Source organism: Podarcis pityusensis, assembly GCF_964106645.2.
Source record: "Podarcis pityusensis genome assembly, chromosome: 17".
In the NCBI taxonomy this organism is placed as follows: Eukaryota; Metazoa; Chordata; class Lepidosauria; order Squamata; family Lacertidae; genus Podarcis; species Podarcis pityusensis.
In genome coordinates this window covers 27,053,566-27,077,837 of record NC_138042.1, presented here as the reverse complement: position 1 = coordinate 27,077,837, position 24,272 = coordinate 27,053,566, and the positions used below count along the sequence as shown (strand labels likewise).

The 24,272-nt window shown below is 46.8% G+C and overlaps 1 protein-coding gene across 4 annotated transcripts in view; it reads left to right on the top strand.

The window, feature by feature from the left end:
- Positions 1-9,286: 9,286 nt before the first annotated feature.
- PALM2AKAP2 (PALM2 and AKAP2 fusion) overlaps positions 9,287-24,272 on the top strand; it is a 224,425-nt gene continuing 209,439 nt past the window's right edge. For 2 of the 4 annotated variants that reach the window (XM_080986689.1, XM_080986684.1), the window contains exon 1: positions 9,289-9,717. In XM_080986689.1, coding sequence (XP_080842815.1) covers positions 9,673-9,717 — 45 coding nt within the window. In that variant the 5' untranslated portion in view covers positions 9,289-9,672. Of the gene's footprint in view, positions 9,718-24,272 lie in introns of all 4 variants that reach the window. The other 2 variants (XM_080986690.1, XM_080986691.1) reach the window with 2 other exon arrangements.

The following is a 24,272-nucleotide window of genomic DNA, read 5'->3' as shown; positions in this document are numbered from 1 at the left end:
AGTATTGTCTCTGGCATTTTACAAGGCACAAGATTACGGGCCTTGTACTGGGGTACCTGGGATAACAGGGATGCAGGTGGCACTGTGGTCTAAACCACTGAGCCTCTTGGGCTTGCCTATAGAATGTGGGCCGTTTGAATCGCCATGACAGAGTGAGCTCCCATTGCTCTAACCCAGCTCCTGCCAACCTAGCAATTCGAAAGCACACCAGTGCAAGTAGATAAATAGGTACCGCTGCGGCGGGAAGGTAAACTGTGTTTCCATGCGCTCTGGTTTCCGTCACGGTGTTCCATTGCACCAGAAGCAATTTAGTCATGCTGGCCACATGACCTGGAAAGCTGTCTGTGGAAAAACACCGGCTTCCTTGGCCTGAAAACGAGGTGAGCACTGCAACCCCTAGTCCCCTTTGACTGGACTTAACCATCCAGGGGTCCTTTGCCTGGGATAGCTCAGTTGGTAGAGCATGATACTGTTAATCTCAGGATTGTGGGTTCGAGCCCCAGATTGGGTGAGGAGGTTGGTATAGATGACCCTTCTGGTCCATTCCAACTCTGCCATTCTATGATTCTATGATCTTTGGTCTGTGCCCCGAAGTACTTTCTACATTTTGTTCCATTTAAATCAAGCCAAATTCAACAGAATGTAACTATATTTAAAACCATGTGTTATTTCTTAAACTAGGTTGGCACTCTTGAAGAATGGCCATAACCACCCTGAATCTCCACCCTACGCCTTCCAGATTCTTTGATCAAGGGCCTATTTTCAACAAGATGTGTCAAATTCTTGTTCTTGCTGATATATTCCGTGTTTAATGCCATCATTCCCCATTAAGGGTGTAGCCAGCCATGTGCCAAGTGTCAAGGAAGGGTGGAGTCAATCTGCCTGTTCCTCTAGCTGGTCAATTTTGTAAAAACAAAACCATAAGATTTCAATTGAAGGATTTCTGGGCAACTATAAGTAGGCGCTTTAAAATAAAATTAAAGGGAGCAGAAGGATTATGTTCCTCCAGACACAAATTGCAAAGCCAGGCAAAGCATTGAGGCCATGTTTCCACCTTCTTTCCAGTCACTTGCTCTACAGGAGAACTTGCCTTTGCTTATCTGGCATCCCTAAGTGCTATGGGTGACTAAGAGAGATCACCACTTCAAAGTGGTTAACTACTATGTTGTGACATAACTACTTGGTAACTTGACTATCTTGGTGAGCCAATGAGTCCACAGTATGCTGACATACCCAGGTTGCCAGAAAATAGGTTGCCTGAATGGTTTGGCCTTTGAGCTATCTTCTAAGAATATTTATTGATTTCTTACTCATTTAAACATTTATAACGAACTACCCTATAATTTCTCCTTCATGGATCACTGCCTTGCCGTGGCGAAGGAGCTTGAATAACTCAGAGAAGCTATGAGCTATGCCATGCAGGGCCACCCAAGATGGTCAGGTCATAGTGGAGAGTTTTGACCAAACGTGATCCACCTGGAGCAGGAACCGGCAAGCCACTCCAGTATCCCTGCCAAGAAAACTCCATGGACAAAGACAACAGGCATATAAAAGTTATAATGCTGGAAGATGAGCCCCTCAGGTCGGAAGGCATCCAATATGCTACTGAGGAAGAGCGGAGGACAAGTACAAGTAGATTCAGAGCTGATGAAGCAGCTGGGCCAAAGCCAAAAGGTTGCTCAGTTGCAGATATGCCTGGAAGCAAAAGGAAAGTCCAATGCCGTAAAGAAAAATATTGCATAGGAACCTGGAATGTAAGAACCATGAACCTTGGTAAGCTGGATGTGGTCAAAAATGAGATGGCAAGAATAAATATTGACATCCTGGGCATCAGTGAACTAAAATGGACAGGAATTGGTGAATTCAGTTTGGCTGACCATCACATCTACTACTGTGCACAAGAATCCCGTAGAATTCTATTTTATGAGGGTGGCCCTCATAGTCAACAAAAGAGTGGCGAGAGCTGTACTGGGATGCAATCTCAAAAATGATAGAATGATCTTGATATGAATCTGTGATGGGACGATGAGCTGCTTGTGCGTAAAATCCAAGTCCCTCAGAGTTTGGTCAAGTTTGCAAACCTCTGTCTGTAACAGAGCCCCTTAAACATGGCTCTGTCAGTCGCTTGCAGATTCCGACAGTGGTTGCTTTCGGAATCGCTTCCAACATAAAAGCTCCTTAACGGAAACACGTCTTCTGGACTCTCTGCGTGACAGTTTCTGGCGAGGAGTGGGTGTCCCTACAGGAGGTCCTGAAACCTCCCCACTGTTTTCGCTGGAAGTGTCTCGGAGCCATCCCTCCTGCTCACTTTCCCTCAGCTCAGCTCTTCTCCCCCTACTGGTTCCCTCTTCAGCTGCTGAGTCTCTCCCAACCTGTGTGAGCCCTTCCACCTCCCTTCCTTCCGATGGCAGTTCCCTGACATCCACCTCCCCTCCAGGGCCCCCTTCACCCCCTCCCGCCCCCTCCTCTATGGGCGGTGAGGAGGCAAAACCCCGGAAGGAACTTCCTTCACCTTCCGATGTCTCGAACACTTCTCTCCACCTGTTGCGGTTCCTGGTCTCGAAGTACTCCTCCTCCTCAGAGTCCATCTCCCCTTCCCCTTCCGAGTCCGTGAATCCTTCCAACTCCTCCTCCTCATCGGTGGTCCCAAAGTATTCCCTCCGGAACCTCTCCACAGGCTGAGGTTTCCTTGGGAACCTTTGATGGAACGTTTCTATCAATACCTCGTCATTGATATCTTCTGCCATTACCCAAGTGTTTTCTGACTCCGGTTCTCCTTCCCACGCTACCAAATACTCCACCTGATCCCCCTTCCACCTGGCGTCGAGGATTTCTGCCACATGGCTGCTGCATTCCCTTTCTTCTATGATCGGTCCCCGAGTGGACCTCCCTTCTCGTCCCCCCTCATACGGTGACAGTAACGACCTGTGAAATACTGGGTGCAGTTTCATGTGGTTGGGTAACCGGAGCCTGAAAGCCACTGGGTTGACTTGTTGAATGACCTCAAAGGGACCCAACCTCCTGGGTCTTAATTTCTTACAACCTCCTTTGAACGGCAACCCTTGGGTTGACAGCCACACCCGATCTCCCACCCTTATGGTTTCACCTTCCCTTCGGTTCTTGTCTGCCTGCCTCTTGTATTCTTCCTTCGCCCTTTCTAAGTTGAGTTGGAGCTGACGATGGATTGCTTCCATTTCTTCTACAAAATGCTCGGCTGCCGGGACGCTCCATCTCTCCCCTCCTCCCCCTGGGAATGCCCTGGGATGACACCCATAATTAGCCAAGAAGGGGCTCATCCCTGTGGACACATTCTCTGCATTGTTGTAGGCAAATTCCGCCAGCGCCAACTTCTCTACCCAGTCATTCTCTCTGTCATTGACATAACACCTCAGATATTGCTGGAGGACACCGTTTGCTCTTTCCGCTTGCCCGTTGGTTTCAGGGTGCCGGGCAGTCGAAAAGTTGACCTCCACCTGCAGTAAGCTCATGAGCTTCCTCCAGAACCTGGAATAAATTGTTTTCCCCTGTCTGAGACCACCCTCAATGGCACCCCGTGCAACCTAAAAATGTGTTCTACAAATAACTTCGCTGTCTCTTCCGCCGTGACTGCATGCGAACAGGCTACAAAGTGGCACATCTTTGTTAGTAGGTCTACCACCACCATGATGGCTGTTTTCCCCTTGGACTTCGGCAGATCAGTCATAAAATCTATCGACACTGCCTCCCAAGGTCGTTCTGGGGTTGGTAAGGGTTCTAATAGCCCCGCCGGCGCCCGCCTCTCCCCTTTGGCTCGCTGGCATTGCTCACACCCTCTTACATACTCCCGTACATCTTCCCTCACCTTAGGCCACCAAAATTCCCTGGTGACCAACCACATGGTTTTGTGTTGTCCAAAATGCCCCGCCGTGGGGCTGTCGTGCAACTGCTTGAGTACCCTCCCCCTTAAGTCTCCTTCGGGGATATACAGTGCCCCTTTGTAATACAACGCTCCATTTCTTTCCTCAAAACCCCCTGGTTCCTCTCCCTCACCCCTAAGACCTCTGAGCTTATTCTGGGCATATTCATCATTCTCTGTTTCCTCTACCAGTTCTCTTTGCCCCACCAATGCCGCCCCACACACCCAGCGGTCCTCTGGGATGACATGTCTCTCTTCGGGTCCCCCCTCCCCTTCCAAATATTCAGGTTTGCGTGAGAGAGCGTCCGCCCTAACATTTTCTGGACCTGGCACATAACAAATTTCAAAGTGAAATTTGGAGAACTCCTGGGCCCATCGCACTTGCCGTTGGTTGAGCACTCGTGCCGTTCTCCAATACTCTAAGTTCTTGTGGTCCGTGCACACTTGCACCTTATGTTGTGCCCCAATTAATAAATGCCTCCATCTCCTGAACGCTTCATGAATGGCTAGTAGTTCTCGGTCATACACCGTGTAGTTCCTCTCAGATTTGTTCAGCTTTCGCGAAAAAAAGGCACACGGTCTCCACTCTGACTCCTCCTTCCCAGGCTGCAGAAGCACCGCCCCCACAGCCCGGTCTGATGCGTCCGTCTCCACTCGCATCGGTTTTTGTAAATCCACATGCAGGAGCTGTTCTTCCGAAGCGAACGCCCTTTTCAGTTCCTCAAAAGCTCGCTCCGCCTCCGCCGTCCAAACGAATTTCCTCTTACTGCTGAGACAGTCCGTAATGGGAGCCGTCAAGTGGGCAAAATTTCTGATGAACTTCCGATAGAAGTTTCCAAATCCAAGGAATCTTTGCACATCCTTCCTTGTTTTCGGTGTTTTCCATTCCAGTACCGCTTGGACCTTGCCAGGATCCATGGCCAATCCCTTGTCCGACAAGCGGTACCCCAGGAATTCCACCTCCTTGGCATGAAACTGACACTTCTCTAGCTTCACCCACAGCTGATTGGCTTGCAGTCTGCCCAACACTTCCCTGACGTCTTTTACATGCTGCTCCTCAGTATCTGAATATACTAACACGTCATCTAAGAAGGCCACACAATTCTTGTAAAGCAAAGGCCCCAGGACGTGGTTCATAAACGATTGAAAGCACGCGGAGCCTCCTTGTAGGCCGAAGGGCATAACTAAATATTCAAATGCCCCCAAAGGGGTGAACATGGTGGTTTTCCATTCATCCCCCTTCCTTATTCGTATCAGGTTGTACGCCCCCCTCAGGTCCAGTTTAGTAAAAATCTTTCCCTTCCTGACCCTTGTCAAAATGTCATCAATTCTGGGCATTGGGAAAGTCACTGGTTCTGACACTGCATTTAAGGCCCTGAAGTCCACTACAAGCCTGGGTTTGTCCGTGTTTTTTTTGTCCACAAAAAACACTGGGCTGCCCCCCACCGCCCTGGACTCTCTGATGAACCCTCTCTTCAGGTTCTTGTCAATGAACTCCTTTAGCTCCTGCATCTCTCTGTCTGACATGGCGTACAGCTTGCCTACAGGGAGCTGTGCCCCAGGGAGTAAATTGATTTGACAATCAAAGGGCTTATGTGGGGGTAGTTTGTCTGCCTCCCTCTTGCTGAAGACGTTGCTCAGGTCGGCGTATTGTTGGGGAACCTTCCCCTTCTCCGTTACTTCCGTCCCTGCTAGAGTGGCTCTGGCCCCTCCTTGAGCCTCCTGCTCTTTGCAGTGTTCTAGACAATGTGCTGACCCAAAGGAGACCACTCTCTGATGCCAGCCCACTAGCGGATCATGTAACGCTAGCCAGCTCATCCCCAAAATAATGGGAGCTCCTCCCAAGGTAGCCACATTAAACGCTATTAGCTCAGTGTGTCTTGCTACCCTCATTATCATTGGGACGGTCTGCTGGCTGACTTCTCCTCCCAGCAGCTCCCTTCCATCGATCGTGGTCACCTGCAAAGGGTTACTTAAAGGGATAGTCTGTATCTGGTGCTCAGCAGCAAACTCCTTACTCATGAAATTGCAGGAGCTGCCTGAGTCCAATAGCGCCTTTATCTTTAGTGGGTGTCCGTTAGGCAGCTCTAGTAACACCTCTATCACTAGGGCGGGTTTAGGAGGTTCCGGCGTGGGCACTTTCACTGCTCTTTGGCCTGGCTGCTGTGCCCCGACGGTGGCAGCCAGGCGTTGGCTTTTACTTGCTCCGGTACCTTTTCCTCCCTCTCCCCAACAGCTCCCGCCATTCCTTGCCATTCCTTTCTTTGGGGGCAGACTCTGGCAAAATGACCTGGCTGTTGGCAGAGATAACATTTCTTGGCGCCCTTTCCCTCCTTCTTCCGCTCTTCACTGGGCTTTGAAACTGCGCGCGTGCGCGCTGTTCCAATTTCCATCGGCTCTCCCGGTGGGAACGGTGGCTCTGGAATCTCTGGAATGCGAAGCTCCCTCCAACGTTCCCCCTTCCCTTCCCGCCTCTCCAAGGCTCTCGCCTCTTGGCGCGCTCCTATGGTCAGCGCGGATTTGGTCAGCTGGTCCATAGACTCCGCCCTGGGCGCCCGGGAAAGTTCGTCTTTCACAGCCGAAGAAAGCCCTTCTTCAAAGAGCATTTGAATGGGTTCCGCCGATAGATCCCACCCCAATTTATGGATCAACATGGTAAACTCAGTCCAGTACTCACGCACAGATCGGCTCCCCTGTTTGCACGCCATTAACTGTCTGCGTACCACTCCCTGCTCAATATCGCTGGAAAACATCAAATCCATTGCACGAAAAAACTTCCTCGTATCCTTCAGGATGTCATTGTTTGTTGCCATCAGGGGCCTCACCCAGTCTTTCGCCCCCTTTTCGAGATGCCCAATCACAAAAGCCACCCGCGATTCCTCATCGGGAAAGTCATCAAACTGCAGATTAAGGGCATATTGCATCTCTGTCCTAAAGGCATGATAGTCCTTGGCCTCCCCCCCAAACTTCTGCACCAATCCTGGCAACTTTCTGGCGAGTGGGGTGGTTTTCCCCTTCTCTGCATCTTGAGCCCTCCTCTCCTCGAGCCTCGCCGTCTGCAGCGCTAGCTGGACCTCCAACGCCCGGTACCTTTCCTCCAGGCTTGGACCCGCTCCAGCTCCTGCTTCTCCGGTTCCGGCTGGGTTGCTCATGATGCCTTCTCCTGCACAAACTGCTCACAGAGACTGTCGGAATGCTGTGATGGGACGATGAGCTGCTTGTGCGTAAAATCCAAGTCCGTCAGAGTTTGGTCAAGTTTGCAAACCTCTGTCTGTAACAGAGCCCCTTAAACATGGCTCTGTCAGTCACTTGCAGATTCCGACAGTGGTTGCTTTCGGAATCGCTTCCAACATAAAAGCTCCTTAACGGAAACACGTCTTCTGGACTCTCTGCGTGACAGTTTCCGGCGAGGAGTGGGTGTCCCTACAGGAGGTCCTGAAACCTCCCCACTGTTTTCGCTGGAAGTGTCTCGGAGCCATCCCTCCTGCTCACTTTCCCTCAGCTCAGCTCTTCTCCCCCTACTGGTTCCCTCTTCAGCTGCTGAGTCTCTCCCAACCTGTGTGAGCCCTTCCACCTCCCTTCCTTCCGATGGCAGTTCCCTGACAGAATCCAAGGCAGACCTTTTAACATCACAGTAATCCAAGTTTATGTACCAACTACTGGTGCTGAAGAAACTGAAATCGACCAATTCTGTGAAGACTTACAACACGTTCTAGAAATGATAGCAATGAAGACGGTTCGGAAACTTCAGCTGGTACAGAATTCAGTGGCCAGGTTGCTCACTGAGGCAAGATGGTTTGAGCATATTACACTCATCCTGGTCTGACTGCACTGGCTACAGGTTAAGTTTCTGGGCCCAATTCGAAGTGCTGGTTTTGACATATAAAGCCTTTCTCAGCTCAGGACCACAGTACCTCAAGGACTACCTCTCCCCATTCCAGACTCTGCATTCATCATCTGAGACCCTTCTACATGTGCCTCCTCTACGTGAGGTCCAGAAGGTGGCAACACAAGAAAGGGCCTTTTCTGCGGTGGCTTGTGGAATACTCTGCCATGGAGGCTTGCCTGGCGCCTTCATCACATCTCTTTAGGTGCCAGGTGAAAACATTTCTCTATAACCAGAGCTTTGGCAGATTAAACAATCTATGGCCTTTTAAATGCGTTTGTGTGAGTGGAGTTATTTGTTTATCTTTGATTAAATTTTATTACGTATTTTGTGTTCCCATTTTGTATTTTTATGTTGTGAACCTCCCTGTGATCTTTGGGTGAAGGGCATTAAGCTAATAATAATAATAATAATAATGAATCAAGCTGTGGATGTCAGTTGACAGAGGAGAAAAAATCCACCCTGTTGCCCAACAGTTGCCCAATAGGGCTTGCACCATCGCTGCTAAATTGTGCCCTAAATCAAACTATGCATACTCCAGCATTTTCCCCCATATTACATATTGCAAATTTTGAATAAACCAAGAGTGAATTATAACTGGCCTCAGTCCCTTAGGACAGAGCAGCAAGAAATAATAATTTCTCTTAAATAAACCACACGTTATATGGAGTGCCGTGATTCCCCCCCCCCCGAGTGTGTTTTCCTTTTCAACCCAAAATAGCCTGGGCCAAGTTGTGTCTAAGTGGTTGGGCAGCAGGAGGTTGTTTAACCCTTTCCCCTCTGATCGTTTTTCAACTCAAAGTTGCTCTCCCCAAGTTGATTTTTAAAAAGCACACACAAAAAAAACCTGTAGCAGGAAAGAGATGAGTCCCCCATATTTCTCCCTGGCTCCCCAGGTAAGGGGAAAACATCAGCAAGTGGAGAGAGCAATTTTGAGATGGGAAGAGGGGTGGGGACAGGAGGAGAAGGGGTTAAGCTGCCCAGATATATAGTCTACTGCAGGCTGTTTCGGCTTAAAAAATGAACAGAGGAAAGAATCACAGAACTCTACTTAAGCGTCAGTATATAGCAAGCAGCAGACTGGGCATTCCTGCCTTTCTTTTCTTTTCCTTTCCAAATTCACCCATATTGTAACAGTTTAGAGAGATTCCAAATGGCTCAATAGCTGTTGAGTGGCAGAATGCCACATTCTACTACTATTATTATTATTATTATTATTATTATTATAACTCCACCTTTCCCTCCACCTCCTCCCTGAATCTCCCTTGCAAAGCTGTGCTGTGTGCCGTAGCTGGGCTGGCTTCCTCTCTCTCTCTCTCTCTCTCTCTCTCTCTCTCTCTCTCTCCCCTCCCTTGCCGTTTCATGCAGGTTCTGATTACTATGTACGCTGCTGATGTCAAGCCTCCTTGGGTTGACCCAGCACTCCAGAGGAGGAGCGAAGGCGCTGCGAAACGGCAAGATCTCCCCCCCCCCCACCCCAGACAGCAACAAAAAATTACAGCCATGCGAGCCATCCCCTTGGACTCAGCTGCTTTCAGAGCACATACATACATACTTGTGTGACAGCAACAGTGCATAGAAGCAGCAGCGACAGCAGCAATGAAATGCAGTTAGCAGCAGCCCTACGGCTGGGAGGCAAGAGGCAGGCAGGCACCAGTCTGGTCCCCGTGGTTGGAATTATCTTCCCCTGAGCCTGTCTGCAGTGTCTCTCCAGCTGTGCCTGCTTTTTTAAAATTATTATTGCCGTTGTTATCACGGCTAGGATCCTGCTCGGCGTTTCTTTCCAAATACTCTTGTGGCTTAACTCGGGCGTACGACTCCCTGGGTGACTGCAGTGTCTTCTCCCCTCCTCCTCCCTCTCTCCTCTTCTGCTGCATCCTTCTCTCCCAGGATGGCGGAGGCTGAATTGCACAGGGAAAGGCTACAAGCTATTGCAGTAAGTCTGCTTCATTTTCCTTGGCTCTTTTGTCTGTGGATGGGGGAAAGAGAGAGAGAGAGATTGTGTGATGAGAGAGCAGAAGAAGAAGAAAAGGGTGCTCAGGATTCCAGCACATGCATCCGACATAAATGGCAAGCTTTAGATATGCAGTGAAGTTGTGCTGAGTTCATCTTTCTTTCATTTGTTTACTCCATTGCTTTGTAGCAAACAGATGCCTTGACTTGTAGAGCATGATAGATCGGGTTCTGATGGATTTGTACTTCCCAGACACCGGCTTTCTTATCATGTATCACGGCATGCTTGAAACACCCGTGGAAGAGCAGAGGAAAAGCAGGAGGGAGAAATACTATTCACTTCCAGCACAAAAATATCAGTGCACTGTGGAAATGGTTGGCAGATGGCTTGGAATCGGAACAGTGGTCACTCAGGGGGAACTGGCTTATTTTATGTTCAAGACAGGTGCAGGGCGTTGTTGTTTTTTTCTGGATCAAAGCCTGCAGCGCTTTGGCTCAAACAAAAACTGTACCACTGCTGTAGTCGTGGTCATAATTTTTCAGCAAAGTCAAATATAAATCGTATTAATGGTCAGTTTTCAGTGCAACCATAAGCACGCCTCCCCAGAGGTAAGTCCCACTGAGTTCAGCTCCCTAGTGAGCATGTGTAGGATTGCAGACTAAATAGCTGATCTTCTTGACTGTGAATTGTAACCTCATCTGTTCAGCTTAATAGTTTTCATCAGATGCGTTAGGTCAAGTCAAGGCATGCGCTTACAGGAGTTCCGAGGGTTTGTTGCTTTTCGGTAGCAAAGACGCCTTTCACAACAGTCCTCACAACCATTTTTCAACATCCCGAAGGTCCCATAAGTGGGAACCCGACATGCTCCAGCACATGTAAAGGTTCTGGAAAGCACATGTCCAGCACATGTTCTCCTGGCCAGAGGGAACCACAATATGGTGTGAACCAGGAAGTGATGGGTCACAATCTTAACATGTATTGGAACATTCCCAGGTCTATTTCCCATTATTAAAAAACAATTCTAATAGAAAATGCAGCCTTGTATATCTTCACCACAAAAGCACCACTACGTGACTCACTTTTCATTCAGCCTCAAGTGCAAGTTTCTTCACTGACGTTAATGTGAATGGCCCTGTTTGTTTTCTACAAGCGATCATCTCTTGGGGAGGGGAAGAGTAATCAAAGGCGGAGAGTTTGGGCTCCCCTCTTCATTAAGGACCACAGTCCCTTTTTATGTGCCCCAAGAAACATCAGGCAAGAGCGGCGAAGGTCACTGAAAGGAGATGTGAGCCCACAGTGTGGTGAAATAGCCCCTGAAAGCATTGTTTTCTGCTTAGGCATTTAAAGTCTAAGTTGCAGTGATTCCGATCTATTTCTGCAGAATCCCAGAGAGTGAAATTAATAATCTGACTCTCAGTACAGTATTTTGAAACTGGACTGGCATTTTCATTTATTTTTTAAAATTGTCTTTGTCTTAAAATTATTCCTAGGGGGAAACTTTAACTTGAATCAAAATGATTGCAATACTCCCAGAGAGCCACACTGTTGTGCTTTCTGCTCATCGGCTATCCCTTCCTGACCTTGTCCTTGAGGTAGCCCATGAGCTTCATCCAACTAACAGTAGGGAGGCTTTCCTCTGCACTTTGTGGAGCTGATATGCTAAATGGAGCAAAGCTACAGGCTCAGAAGGGCTTGGCTCCGTACATGCAGACGTCTGTGTGTCTCAGGTCTGAAGTGAGAAGGCAGAAAATGACTCAGGCCCCTTGATTTTCAGGAACTCTGCCAGAGTGTTGCCAATGATCAACAGATGTTGTGTTTTACTTAAAGCTGCCCCCAGATGGATTCTATATTTCCTTTGTAGGCATAGGAATGGCTTCTGCTCTCGTTACTCTGAGAAGCTGTTTTTCTTAGGTCAGTTAATCCACTAATGCATGCCTTTTAAATTTAAAAATCTGCAGGTCTACTATGCATTAAATCCTTTGAAATTCTTCCCGGAAAACATCAAAAAGGTTCCACTGGTTGGGGAACAACAACAAAAAAATGTCTGGTGATTTAAAGTGTTTAATATTTTAGCTTTTAAGAAGTAGGCAAGTGTGTGTGCTTTTTCCTTCTAAAACTCGACGCCAAGTCTCCAAGCCTTATGCATAGGGAACTCACTGTGCTTTGAATTAACTTGTTCAATGTACTTTAATAAGGCACTAACAGGTCGGTCTTAAGGTTTGCTGTGAACAGATAAACAAAGACCGAGGGCTCCTCCAGACAATCTGTTTATTGAGCGTTCATCCTGATTTGCTTGTGCAAAGCTTATGCTTAGAGTCTATCTGGTCTTTACTGTGCATTTGTTCTGATTTGTTTGTACAACGAGCATTCGTACATTTCCCTGCAAGGTGTTTATACATCTTCCTGCTAACCATTAATTCATTCCACCCTTTTGAGTGCATTTCCCCATTGCCCTTAACAGCAAAAACTGTGCTTCTTTTTAAAAATTCATTTGATTTGCTAGAGCGGCAAAGCACTGTAGTCCATTTAATTGCACAAACCCAAATTTCTCAGTACACATTTGAATCCCTCCCACAAAATACTGATAGGCTGGAGATGCCTCAGATGTCACAAGACAGAACACTACTGATTGGTGGTGGTTGTGGGTGGTTATTAGTGGGAATCAGTAGATGGGAAGCCGTCCTTTTGACTCTCCCTCCCCCCAGCACAATTCAAATCACGTTGCTCACGCTGAACTTATCTTGAAATGAATGGGATCCGAGGCCTAGTTCTGCCTGTAGTCCAGTTCAAATAGCTGTGAGCAGTGTCTTCTTAGAGAGGTGGGTAAGCAGTCATGTGACTGCCTCTTCTCTCATACACATAATATGGTCCTTTCCCCATTCACAAATTGGTGGGTGCTAAAGTTCAAGGGAAGGATCAACCATTCATGTATGTCACTTTTCCATAAGACAGTATCCGAGACAGGTCACATCAAGGGAACTGCATTAAGCATTCAAAATCATAGTACGAACAATTACACATAAATATGATATCAGTAAGGAAATACAAGAATATCAGCCACCCAACCAAACAATCCATTCAACTAGGTATTAAACCTTACAAATAAACTAACTTATTCCAAGCTTAAAGCATACAGGACAGAGCATAAAACCAGATATGAAAATGCCCTAGACAGAAGGCCAAGTAGCTCCACAAAAGCAGCATAAAACCATCCACGGTTAACCTACAAGTATTTGTTGGGAATCACCTCTTTCACTTGCTGCATCCTTCCCTGCAGTTCTCACCTGGGTCTGCTCTCTCAGTCCCTTCCTCATTTCTCACCTACGGAGATACTGTTCCTCTTCCATGCCCCATATTCATTCACATTTTCAACGTCTGACTTTCAATGTCTCCCATGCACCCTTTCCAAAACTGTCTTCCAGGCAACAGGCCTCATGAAGCTTCAGGGCGGTGGGGAAAGGCAAGGCAGGGGCATAAGATCCTTCAGAAGGTGGAGCTGTCCCTCACAGCCTCAAATCATCCAAGGCCTGATTGGTTGGCGTTTTTTGACAAAGGCCATTGATGATCCATTTTGAATTTATCTACTCTTCATTTCTATGCCTATTTATGCTGGCCCACAGTATGCAATTCGATTCTAATACAGTACAGTAGCTATGCACTTTCTTTCTAGCTTCCCCAGAAGCTCAGTAGTAGAGGATCTTGCCCAGGGTCAATTCTTAGTGTCTCCAGGTAGAGCTGGAAAAATCTCCAGCCTGAAACCCTAGAGCAGCCTTTCTCAACCTGTGGGTCCCAGATGTTGTTGAACTACAACTCCCATCACCCCTAGCTAGCAAGGCCAGAGCTCAGGGATGATGGGAGTTGTAGTCCAACAACATCTGGGGACCCAAAGGTTGAGAATCGCTGCCCTAGAGAGTCAGTGTGGACAATACTGAGTTAGTGGGACCAGTGGCCTGACACAATATGAGGCAATTTCTGAAGTTCCTAACAAGATTAGGAAAACCTCTATGGATTTTGCTGATGCCTTGTCAGTTCAGTCACTGTGCATACTGGTGCATATAATGTCCTTTCAAAGCAAGGGGGGCAAAACAAGGGGGGGTTAACCTGAACTCACCAGAATGCAGTTCCGGCACCTCTCAGGTGGGATCCAGCACTTCTCAGGTGGGCACCATTGTCATTCTAAGAGAATGAGGGAGGCATTCATGGTGAGTTCCGGCAGCTCTTTGTCCTGGACCTCACTGTCTGGGCTGAACAATGGAGGTGGAGACGCTCCAGTATACCCGAAGGAGCATCTCCACACTGAGGTCCAGCTCCAAGGGCCTTCTGGCAGTTCCCTCACTGTGAGAAGTGAGGTTACAGGGAACCAGCAGAAGACCTTCTGGGTAGTGGTACCCGCCCTGTGGAACGCCCTCCCATCAGATGTCATGTAAATAAACAACTACCTGACTTGTAGAAGACATCTGAAGGCAGCCCTGTTTAGGGAAGTTTTTAATGTTTGATGCTTTATTGTGTTTTTAATATTCTGTTGGGAGCCACCCAGAGTGGCTGGGACAACCCAGCCAGATGGGCGGGGTTTAAAATTATTATTATTATTATTATTAAAAAATAAGGTAAAACAAAAACACAACCACGAATGATGCAGTCTTATAGCCACTTATCTGAGTGTTAGCCCCATGAACCACATTTCCTAGTCTACTCAAAAACTTATATAGGCTTGTACTGAAAACTTTACTGCCATCTTTGAAGCAGTAACTGCAATGGGTGGCGGGGATGGTGACATTCCCCTAGTTTTCAGGACACTGACAATGTATTCTCCAAATCTATTTCATCAAAACTTAGGAAAGGGGGAAGGGAATTTCCCTGTAAATCCACTGAACATCTATATGCCCTTGGCCATTGCTTCTTGTGAGCAATGTGCATGGGCATTGTTTGGTCATTTCTCTTGTAGGGACCAAACTATATTTTGTGGTTGCCTGAGTGAAAGGAAGAATAATTCCTATGGCCTTTTAAACCCAAAGCAATATGGCTTCAGTCTGCTCAGAGGTTTGGAATGTTAGAAATCATCCCCCCAGGAGGTGGATTTCATGTGCAGATGGCAAACTGATGGCAGGGTGGACAGGTTCAGCCTCATGGCTTTGCAATTTATGGATGGCTTGGTGACCCCGTGAGTAATGTGTATCAGCAGTCATATAAGGATATTCTGCACTGGGTCACTTTTTGAAGGATTCTCACAGGAATCGGGGTAAGAAGCTGCTGCAGCTCCTCCTCTGATCTTTTCCTAGTTTGTGTTCCACTTCCTTGGGTCTCCACAAACACCCACCCGCACCCGTGAAAGTATTATAGAGGTATAAAGTAAAAGTAAAGGGACCCCTGACCGTTAGGTCCAGTCGTGACCAACTCTGGGGTTGCGGCACTCATCTCACTTTATTGGCCGAGGAAGCCGGCGTTTGTCCGCAGACATGTGGCCAGCATGACTAAGCCGCTTCTGGCGAACCAGAGCAGCACACGGAAACACCGTTTACCTTCCCACCGGAGCAGTACCTATTTATCTACTTGCACTTTGACGTGCTTTCGAGCTGCTAGGTTGGTAGGAGCAGGGACTGAGCAACGGGAGCTCACCCTGTCATGGGGATTCGAACTGCCGACCTTCTGATCGGCAAGTCCTAGGTTCTGTGGTTTAACCCACAGCACCACCCGCGTCCCTTGTTATAGAGGTATACACAGTGCTATTTTTCGAGAAAAAGAGGTGCCAGAACTCACCATGAATCATGCACATTGCCTTACCCCTGTGATTGAGGGGGCCTGGGGCTTTGCGACGTCAGCATGCCATGCGTGCATGCTCCACGGCATGCACACATGACGTCAGCACACCCTGCAGCATGTGTGCATGGCGTAAGCATGCCCCACAATGTGCTCGCAGCATTTGCACATGCCCCACGACGTGCTGACATCACTTGCACACACTTCGGGGCATGCTGACATGTCATGTGGATTCCCCATGGCTTGCGCACATGACGCGAGCATGCCCCACGGCATGCGCACATGGCTGCTGTGGAACTTTGGGTGGGGGGCACAGCCCAGTCATCAGTAATTGGGAGCTCTGCCACTCAGCTCTCTTGAAGTGGCAATGGTGCCCGCCTGAGAGGACCAGCTGGGGGGGGGAAGCCCTAAGTATGCATTTACTGCAATGAGACTGGACAAACTTTTATTTTTCTACACTTGTGCCCAACTCTTTTTGCAGAGCTTGCCTATGGTTCTCAGGTAGACCCCAGGTGATGCTCAAAACCAGACCCACTTAGCTTCAGACGTAGAACTCTTGTTGCATGCCTTCAGAGCCTAGCACTTGCTGATCAGAAGGTCAGCGGTTCGAATCCCCGCGACGGGGTGAGCTCCCATTGCTCGGTCCCTGCTCCTGCCAACCTAGCAGTTCGAAAGCACGTCAAAGTGCAAGTAGATAAATAGAGAATAGCTTCTCTGGCGGGAAGGTAAACGGTGTTTCCGTGCGGTGCTCTGGTTCGCCAGAAGTGGCTTAGTCATGCTGGCCACATGACCCGGAAGCTGTCTGCGGACAAACACCGGCTCCCTCGGCCTATAAAGCGAGATGAGCGCGCAACCCCAGAGTCGGTCATGACTGGACCTAATGGTCAGGGGTCCCCTTTACCTTTATTATGGTATTATGAATTAAATCGTTATAACAAAAGGGGGGGGGAAACACTATGTAAAATTGCATAGAAAAGTTTTGTGCTCTACAGCGCCATCAGGTGTTGCATGTTTATAACACATTCAAAATGCTGTTTTTTGACTAATGTAGCTGAGTCCCCAGAATGCTACCTTACCCGGCATACCTGCAAACCAAGGAATTATAAAGAGAGAGTAAGTTCCAAGGAGTTTTGGAGAACATATTTCTTATAAGCAGTAGAACTCCATCACCTAATGGCTTTTATTCTGTTGCTCAGTAGCCCCCCTTGCACTGTGCTTGTAGTTGCTCCTATTCTATGTGTGCTGCAAACTCAGTTGCCTATAAGCTGCATACCTCAATTGCACAACACCTGAGTGAATTGATGCCTGGTGAGGCGAGAGTGATCTTTGTGAATGAAAAGAGGGCCTGGCCCCGTGGGCCTCAAATCCAGATACCTCTTGGTATCCTTTACCAGGGTGGAGCCTTTCTGATGTGAAGCCGCCAGTCTGACTATGGTGCCTTTACACAATTGATCAGTTTTGGAGGAGCGAATAACTACTTCAGAGGTTGTTGTTGTTGTTGTTTAGTCATTTAGTGGTGACTGACTCTTCGTGACCCCATGGACCAGAGCACGCCAGGCACTCCTGTCTTCCACTGCCTCCCGCAGTTTGGTCAAACCCATGCTGGTAGCTTCAAGAACACTCTCCAACCATCTCGTCCTCTGCTGTCCCCTTCTCCTTGTGCCCTCCATCTTTCCCAACATCAGGGTCTTTTCCAGGGAGTCTTCTCTTCTCATGAGGTGGCCAAAGTATTGGAGCCTCAGCTTCACGATCTGTCCTTCCAGTGAGCACTCAGGGCTGATTTCCTTCAGAATGGATAGGTTTGATCTTCTTGCAGTCCATGGGACTCTCAAGAGTCTCCTCCAGCACCATAATTCAAAAGCATCAATTCTTTAGCGATCAGCCTTCTTTATGGTCCAGCTCTCACTTCCATACATCACTACTGGTTCAGAGGTACTCAGGGTTATATCTCGCAGCAAGATGCCTATATAATTAAGATCTTGGAGCGGAGAGTAAAAGCAAGATGTCCATATAATTCACAGCTGAAATCAGCATTTTTGCAGCATTACTGCCACACACACCCTTTTTTTTTTTTTTAAAGGACATTTAGATGGTATAAACAAGAATGATTTCTGAACAGAAATAAGCCTGGACATGGGCAGAACATGGACTCCCAATACTGGAATCGCACTAACAGATTGATCATTAGAGGCTGTAGGTCAAAGGATGAGCTGCCTTGATTAAATCATCTGTCATATTGCCGCGGTCAACAGAGACAGATGTTTAATATATGCAAGAGGTACCTTGCAAGACTGCCGTTAATGTTTCAGCAGTAGTAGAGAGCATGCTGAGGATCAAGAGCTGTTAACTTATGTAGATTTATAGCCAGCCTCGCCACCGAAGGCTTGGCAGAGGTAACAACAGATTAAAGATCTGTATAACATAAACTGGGCTTAAATTATTTAACAAAGCACCACAATCCCCAACCCTCTGCTATCTCAGGGTCACATCATACATCAGCCTTTTTTGAGCAATTTATTCTTAAAACATCTCCCTGAAAATGTAATGGGAATGAGACAAACACTGCAAGAAAATAACTTACAGGGACACTCAATACTACAAGTCAGGCATCAGATGACACATACAAAGACCATAGAAACCTAGAATTGTTGAGTTGGAAAGGATCCCAAGGGTTATCTAGTCCAACCCCCTGCAATGCAGGAATCTCAGCTAAAGCATCCAGGACAGATGGCCATCCAACCTCTGGTTGAAAACCGCCTATCAGGAGAGTCCACCACCTCTTGTGTGAGTCTGTTTCACAGTTGAACAGCAATTACTGACAAAAAAGTCTTCCTGATGTTGAGTTGGAATCTCCTTTCTTGTAAGTTGAAGCCATTACAGTGGTACCTCGGGTTAAGAACTTAATTCATTCTGGAGTTCCGTTTTTAACCTGAAACTGTTTCTAACCTGAGGTACCACTTTAGCTAATGAGGCCTCCCACTGCCACAGAGCCGCCGCTGCACGATTTCTGTTCTCATCCTGAAGCAAAGTTCATAACCCGAGGTACTATTTCTGGGTTAGCGGAGTCTGTAACCTGAAGCGTCTGTACCTGGAAGCGTCTGTAACCCGAGGTACCACTGTAGTTCAGGTCCTAGCCAAGGCTTCCTCAACCTCGGCCCTCCAGATGTTTCTGGCCTACAACTCCCATGATCCCTAGCTAGCAGAACCAGTGGTCAGGGGTGATGGGAGTTGTAGTCTCAAAACATCTGGCGTGCCGTGCTTGAGGAAGCCTAGCCTGGAGACTGGGGAGCATATAACAAAGGTAAACAAACCAATCCTAACATTCCCTGAAAAGTATTTACTGCTGAGACTAGACAATACATTTACCATATGATCATCTCTCTCTCTCTCATATATATATATATATGCGCACATTAAATTACAGGAAAGTGCTTTACAAAAATGGGCACACCAGTCAAAACTATGTGCAAGAATGTGCTTATTCTGACATTAAAATTATGACATATTTTGTGAGGATTTTCAAAAATATAGCAAATTGTGCAGAAATGCAATTGAAGATGGGGGGGGGGGGGAATAGGAAGCTGGAGCACCAAAACTGAATGGTTTGCCCATCCCTACCTCCAACTATGAATAAATTGAAGCTAGGGTTCTTCTCATCCAGCAAAATCTTCTAGAATGACAAAATAATGTATTAAAGCCTGCCTCTTATTGCAGATCAGCTGCAGATTGCTCACCAGTGTGTTTCCTATCACGAGTGCTTTGTTGCTGGAGTCTTAGCTATGTTTAAATCTATTGCTCTGCATAGTGAATTGCTGGAATACCAGCCTTTCCATTGCCAAGCCAAAAATATTTCGGCAGCTGACAATAAGACTTCCCTTGTCTTCTAGGAAAGGAAAGCAGGATCAATAACTGGTGCACTTTTGCCTTTTGAGGAATCCTGTTCCATGGCAGTGCAGATCTTGCGTGTGACCTTGGGCAATCCACTGAGTTGCTTTGCAGTTTTAAAGTCCTCCTCTGTAAACCTTTGAAAATGAGTTCTTAACATCGCAGGGTAAAATGTCTTTGAGTATGGAAAGATGCTCAAATCTTATCGTAACACGAGCCATTAAGTAGCCATCTCCTCAGAGTCACAAAGCATCCATTGCTGCCAAACGAATAGCAATGTTTACTCCAGTATTTTCCAAATTCAGTTAAGCTGCCGGAGATTTTAAAAATTCAAAAACCAAATTATTTTAATAGTCATGATTTCAACAGCATTTGTAGGGTGCTCTACTGCCTTTGCAAAGTTCATAATTTCAAAGTAAGTAAGTATAAAGTATAAACTGTGCTTATCCCATGTCACAGTAGAAGGCTGTGGCAAAGGTGGCACATGAATTCAAGCCCAACCAAATATTAGCTGGAACTAGCACTATAACTGTACACCTTTAGAATAGTTCTGGGATGCCAGCATAGGCTGGATCTACACACAGGAAAAAATTAAGTCATAAATTAAATTGTTATAACCAAAAGGGGGGAAAACTCTACGTAAAATTGCATAGACAAAGTTTTGTGCTCTATAGCGCCATCTGTGACATGTTTATAATGCAGTTATAATTATATAATCGACTGAGTGTAGCTGAGTCCATCATCTAGATCAGGCATAGGCAAACTTGGCCCTCCAGATGTTCTGGGACTACAACTCCCATCATCCCTAGCTAACAGGACCAGTGGTCAGGGATGATAGGAGTTGTAGTCCCAAAACATCTGGAAGGCTGAGTTTGCCTATGCCTGGTTTAGATCCTGTCAGTTCTACCCATGAGGACCACCTGCTTCTGCTGTCCTGGTCTGATCCTTACCTGCAGGACTTGCACCAGAGATCAGCCAGGTCAGGCACTGGCCAAGGGTCTTGATGGCTCAGAAGGGGCCCCTCACCAGCCTGGCTGAGAAATCCATAGATCCATGCGCTATGGCACTGAATTGTGAGTAAATTAAAGTAGCAGTTGGCAGCTGTAGATGAAAAGTGTGCTTGGCTTCCATTCAGAAGCGGTATTCCCACTCACCCAACATAAAAATACAATGGGAGGGCAGTGAGGAGGAAAATTATAGCTGCCAACATGGCAGCAGTGTCAAAAGAAAAAGGAAAGTATAGCCACATTTTGTGTGTGTGTGTTGTGTGTTGGAGAAATGGAGATGTATTGAAAACACTGTGCCATAGGCCCCCTGAAATTTAGTACCAGCCCATAATATCTGCATCAGGCCTTCTGGGTTTTTCCTAGCCCGTTCTAGCTCATCAAACTTGGTCATCCCTTATCTGCCTAATTTTCCTATGACTCTTTCCCTAGACTTTCCATGTTCTGCCTTCGTCCAATCAGATTCTGCTATGACTCTGCTTAATCTTGCTTTGGCCTGTCCTTGTCCAGTGTAGACCAGTTGTTTTTTTTAATAGTTAGCCATTCTAGCTAGCTAATGGCCTCTCTTTTCTTGTTGTAAATCTAGAAGTGTGAGATCCATTACTCCGAACAATTTCCTGCTTCTCATGTTTAATTTCTGACCCTATGTCATGGGCGAGTTTATTTTTGCTGTGTGATAATTTAGAATTTCCTTGTCTAAAACAAATAAAGGGCCTTTTGTGTTTGTGCTTTGAAAGAGTAGCTAATGTAATCTGTCAAAGCCTTCCTTTGAGGTCGACTGAGATTGGAACGCTAATATCCTTTCCGTTTTTGGCAAATGCCTTCACATGCTTTTAGATATATTTCTTTTAAATAGCTGATCAGATTGTGCAATGCCACTATGGCCCCAGATACTACAGTTCCATTTGATGTGTGTGTGGCTTTTGTTAAGGGTCTGGCATTGATTTCTTCTCTTAGGGTTCCAGAATGTCATAGCAAAATGCACCCCAGTGTTCCGATTTGCAAAAAAGAAAACAAGCACACACACACACACACACACACACACACACACACACCAACTCTGATAAAAATTAAGGGCCCCATTATCACTTTTGTGTATTCATGAAGACCTCACTCCTGTTTCAGGCAGGCAGGTGATACCAAACCAATTAAATCCTACCATGCCGGACACTTTGGTGGTGATGGGCAAAAAAGAAGAGAGAAAATGCAACACAAAAAAAAGAAAGTCTAAAAGAGGGGACCTACCAGGTATGAGCCACTGTGGCTCATCAGGCCTGACACTCCGCCAAGTCTGTGCCATATGCATATGGCATATACAGTAGTACCTCGGGTTACATACGCTTCAGGTTATATACACTTCAGGTTACAGATTCCACTAACCCAGAAATAGTGCTTCAGGTTAAGAACTTTGCTTCTGGATAAGAACAGAAATCGTGCTCTGGCAGTGCGGCGGCAGCAGGAGGCCCCGTTAGCTAAAGTGGTGCTTCAGGTTAAGAACAGTTTCAGGTTAAGAACGGACCTCCGGAACAAATTAAGTACTTAACCCAAGGTACCACTGTAGATTCAAATTTAGAAATAATTGCTGTAATTTAAATAGAAATAGAAGACATCATACTGATAGGGAACAAAAATGCGACTAGGTGTTCTGTGCTGCCTGCTCGTTTTACTGTCCAGTGCTAACTGTTGACCAAAGCCCCAAGTGTGCCTTTTTATGGGTCTTTGCCTTTAAACAGGACTTGATCAGATAGCCCTTCAAATTGATGGCACCTTAAAACAGAGGAATGTCCTCTGACAGCTGCAGAGAAACATCCTCTGTGAAGTAGGACACACAGTCATCCTACTTGACACTGAGACAACAATTGTCAGGAGCAAGCTACCAGTAAAACACATTGTGCAAGTTGGAGTTGACTCTTTTTAGCAAAAACATAATCTGCACAGACTTGGCGGAGCGTCAGGCCTGATGAGCCACAGCAGCTCATACCTGGTAGGTATGGTTCAGTTATTGAGACTGAAAGTTCTCGCAGCCATCTCCTCTCCTGGGTTTTCCCCAAGCAATCAGAGACTGAGCCTGTGTGAAGTTAACCGCTCTTTTCATGCCTCTTCTGGTTCTGGGAGGGGAGCTTGTGCCACTTCACCAGCCTGACTCATCTCTGCCTCTTGGCCTCTCTCCTCCCCTGTTTCAGCTTCTGTTTCTAACTGTGGACTTCTTTCTGCCACAGACTCCCAGCTCACCAAGCCCTGTTACCTCTTCAGCTTCTGACTCTTCCTCCTCCCAGTCTTTTCCCTCTGACCCCTCATTGTTGTCCCACCACCAATCCCCAGGCTCTGACCCTTCTTCCATCGGGGCTTCCCAAGCTAGTTCCTTCCACCTTTTCTCTGTATGGGGCATTTTCAGGGAGAAGCAGCAGACAGGGTGCGGTGTTTAATACCTTTTCCAATAGCTTGTGCCCTCCATTTGGGGTTGTGAACTGGTGGACCTCCAGATATTGCTGGACTACAATTCCCATCCTTGACCATTTGACCATGCTGGCTGGGGCTGACAGAAGTCCAACTTATTCTGGAGGGTCAGGGGTTCTCTGATTGCAAAAGGATGGCATTGCTCTTTTTTAAAAAAACATTTCTGGTCTTGCCAAATCTTGTTAGGAGAGCTTTCCCAGCGCAAATTGATTTCTGCTTGAAAGCTCATGCTGCAGCTCCTGGTGGCATTATAATAGTCAGTGTTCTTCAATCAAAATCAAATCAGAGCACATTTAAAGAATTTGGTGTAAGCTCTTAAGAACCATTGTGAGTCTGGGCTTTGCATGCTTGGTATTCTTTGGGTACAATACTCTAGTAATCAGGTAATTTCTCCCTTCAGGGAAAAATGAGCACATGTACTTAGTCAGAGTGGGTGGTTATTTCAAGAGGCAATTCTGGCCACATTAAAAACCATTTCTGCTGTTAAAAGCTATAGAAGAATTTCAGAGCAGCTTGCATAACAGAGTGTACAAAGTAGTAATTCTCCCTTCTTCTCTGTAGATTTGTGTCTTCACTCCATGTCAATTTAGTTAGATATTAGATCAGTTGTTTTTATTACCTGTGCGAAACAATCAGACCAAAACTCTAATGGGTTTTAAAGATGGAGAATGCCACAACACATTATACCATGTGGGTATCTATTGCTGAAAATGTAACTCAGGGCTGAGGAACTTTTCACCCTCCAGAAGTTGTTTGACTCTCTCTTGTAGGAGTGTTTTACATGTGAGGAAACAGAATGCTGGAATATGGATGTGATTTGCCCACACTGCAAGAGAAGAGGGGAAGGAGTGATCATAAACACAAGACTCTTTCACATAAAGCTAAACCATAGTTTAGTGTTAACGTACAAATACAGCCATGATGTATGTTTCTATAGACTTGGCAAAACAACTTGGTTATTGGTAGCTAACATAGGGACCTCCAGATGTTGCTGGAACACAACTCCCATCATCCTTGACCATTGGTTTTGCTGCCTGGGGCTGATGGGACCCCCTGGGTTGGATTACTGCAATGTGTTATTCATAGGGCTGCCTCTGAAGACAGTTCGGAAGCTTTAGCTGGTGCATAATTTGGTGGCCAGGTTGCTCACCTGGGACAAGATGGTTTGAGCATATCACACCAATCCTGGCCTGACTGCCAGTTCATTTCCAGGCCCAATTCAAAGTGCTGGTTTTGACCTATAAAGCTTTCAATGGGGTGAAGGAAGGCGTCGTGACACCTGGGGCGGGCATCACGACGTAGGGCGCATGTGCAGCATTGCTACGTACAACGCATGCGCCATACGTAGCGACGCTGCACATGCGCTGTATAGCGGTTTGCTGCCGGCGCCACTCCAGCACTGTACGGACAGTGCCAGGATCCCTCCGTCGCCTC